The sequence below is a fragment of the Camelina sativa genome, chromosome 1, assembly GCF_000633955.1.
Source record: "Camelina sativa cultivar DH55 chromosome 1, Cs, whole genome shotgun sequence".
Lineage (NCBI taxonomy): Eukaryota > Viridiplantae > Streptophyta > Magnoliopsida > Brassicales > Brassicaceae > Camelina > Camelina sativa.
This window is the reverse complement of record NC_025685.1, coordinates 22,436,969-22,439,076: the sequence shown is the minus strand read 5'-3', so window position 1 is coordinate 22,439,076 and position 2,108 is coordinate 22,436,969. Positions and strand designations below refer to the sequence as shown.

Genomic DNA, 2,108 nt, shown 5'->3' with positions numbered 1-2,108 from the left:
AATAAATTCTCACTACTGATATTGCAGTGGGATAGATGTCACTGAGGCTTTGCGACTTCAGATGGAAGTTCAGAAACAACTGCATGAGCAGCTCGAGGTACAACGATGAACATATGATAAAGTTTGAGCTTCATAGTGTTAGCTAGTTGTGTATCACTTGAAGTTGCAAAACAGTACGGATGAAAATGGGTTTTGCTTCTTTGATGTGCTTGCAGATTCAAAGAGAAATGCAAATTCGGATAGAAGAACAGGGAAAGGTGCTGTCGATGATGTTTGAGAAGCAAAATATAGGCTTTGGCAAACTGGAACAAGAGGAGAAAACAAGCGCGGAAAAGCCTGAAAATGGTTCAGAGGAGTCATCAGATTCCCCGCGGGCAAAGCGTCGGAGAAACGAAGAATGAAGGGAACCTTTTCTCGGGATGGTAGATCATAAAACTGAGGTTTTTGGTGGAGTTGTAGAGTTTGACTTATTAGAGTAAGAGACTTTTTTCTGTCTTCTTCAGGCTTTTCTCTCTCTTTTTTTTTCTTTCTTAAACTAATTTTCTGATTATCAGCTCTCTAGGAAGAAACAACAATAATAAAAAAGAGCAATTCCATCTTTCTGATGTAATTTTGAATTCAGATTTTGATTTATTAGTGTTTAACTTAGGTGAATTCAAAACTTGAATTTATGTCGAGCTATTTCTGTCAAAGCTGATTACATAAACGTAGCGAAGATATCTCTCATAGAACAAAAGTTTTGCAAAAGCCATAAGATTGAAGCTTTATTTGTCCCACATCGGTAGTTTAGTGAAGCGTCGGTCAAAAACAATCTCTATAAAAAAAGAAGCCCGGCCTTACCTGCATCTCATACCTTTCTCGGCCTTTTGGCTAAGATCAAGTGTAGTATCTGTTCTTATCAGTTTAATATCTGATATGTGGGCCATCGGCTCACACGATATTAACTCTATTTTTTAAGGGAGAAAGCCCGTTAAGATAGCTTGCTATCTGGGCCTTCACGAGTCGCCCATGCGTTGCACTACTGCACGGGCCTGGCTCAACCCACCAACAAATTAGTACAATTTTTCTATTTATGTTTTATTTTATTTTATGAACATTATTTATTGACTAAATTAACTTGCTAGTTCAAAATCTAGTTTAGCTTAAAAAGATTAATTAAGGTTAAACGCTAATTAACCTAGTTAACTAAAATTCCTCAATACCATCTGTCCATCTATACAGAAGACAAAACGCGAAACGGAAACGAAGAGATAAACCGGTCCAAGGATCCCGCTTTACTCACGCTCTTCTTCTCGAGTCAAATTCGTCTCAGTTCTTGATTTTGATTTTTTTAGAGTTAGTTCATATCTAGGTTTGTGCGTAAATTGGAAATAGCTTTGGTGATTGGTGGATTTAGGATTCGATTTAAGTTAAGTGTTGTAGGGTTTTGATATTTGGAGAGGGATGAGTCGTGGGAATTACAAGAACCCGTGCTTGACCATGCATCAGCCATGGGCTTCACTTCTCGTCCATGCTATCAAACGCATCGAAGGCAGATCCTGGCCTGCCCCAATTCGAGGTATGTCGTCCGAGATCAGCTTTACTGATATATCTTATAAGCTGCAGCTGAGATAAATTTGAATTGGAACATTGTGATAATTGCATAACATTGAAGAAGATGATGATGTTGTTGTTTGTTTTACTAAACATGTAACATAGGCCGTTTATGGATTCATGCTGCTAGTAAAGTACCTGATGAAGCTACTATTAAAGCAATGGAAGAGTTTTACAAAGAGCTTTATGCTATTGATGGGATCACTGATATTCAATTCCCCCAACATTACCCTGTTTCAAGACTAATTGGTATTATTGTTACTACTAATCTTTTTTTGTATACTCATCTTTGTCACATCAATATATATTTTTGTAAGATCCTAAGTAGCAGCTTGGACCAGAATTGATACGGTTATGTTGGTGGTATAGGATGTGTTGAGGTTGTTGGCTGTGTCACCTGCGATGAACTTCAGAACTGGGATGCTTTACCTGAAGGGGTACACCAATTACTTCTATTTTTTTTTTTGGACATTGATACAGTTCATATTCGATGATTCTATTGTATAATAAGCAAA

The 2,108-nt window shown here is 37.4% G+C and overlaps 1 protein-coding gene and 1 long non-coding RNA gene across 2 annotated transcripts in view; both read left to right on the top strand.

Annotated features, from left to right (window-relative positions):
• On the top strand, positions 8-610 carry LOC104701781. The gene is made up of 2 exons (XR_753898.2): positions 8-97; positions 216-610. It is a non-coding gene; the product is annotated as an uncharacterized LOC104701781 (long non-coding RNA).
• LOC104701749 overlaps positions 1,182-2,108 on the top strand; it is a 2,984-nt gene continuing 2,057 nt past the window's right edge. The window contains exons 1-3 of the mRNA XM_010417491.2: positions 1,182-1,558; positions 1,699-1,842; positions 1,963-2,036. Coding sequence (XP_010415793.2) covers positions 1,444-1,558; positions 1,699-1,842; positions 1,963-2,036 — 333 coding nt within the window. The 5' untranslated portion in view covers positions 1,182-1,443. The remainder of the gene's footprint in view (positions 1,559-1,698; positions 1,843-1,962; positions 2,037-2,108) is intronic.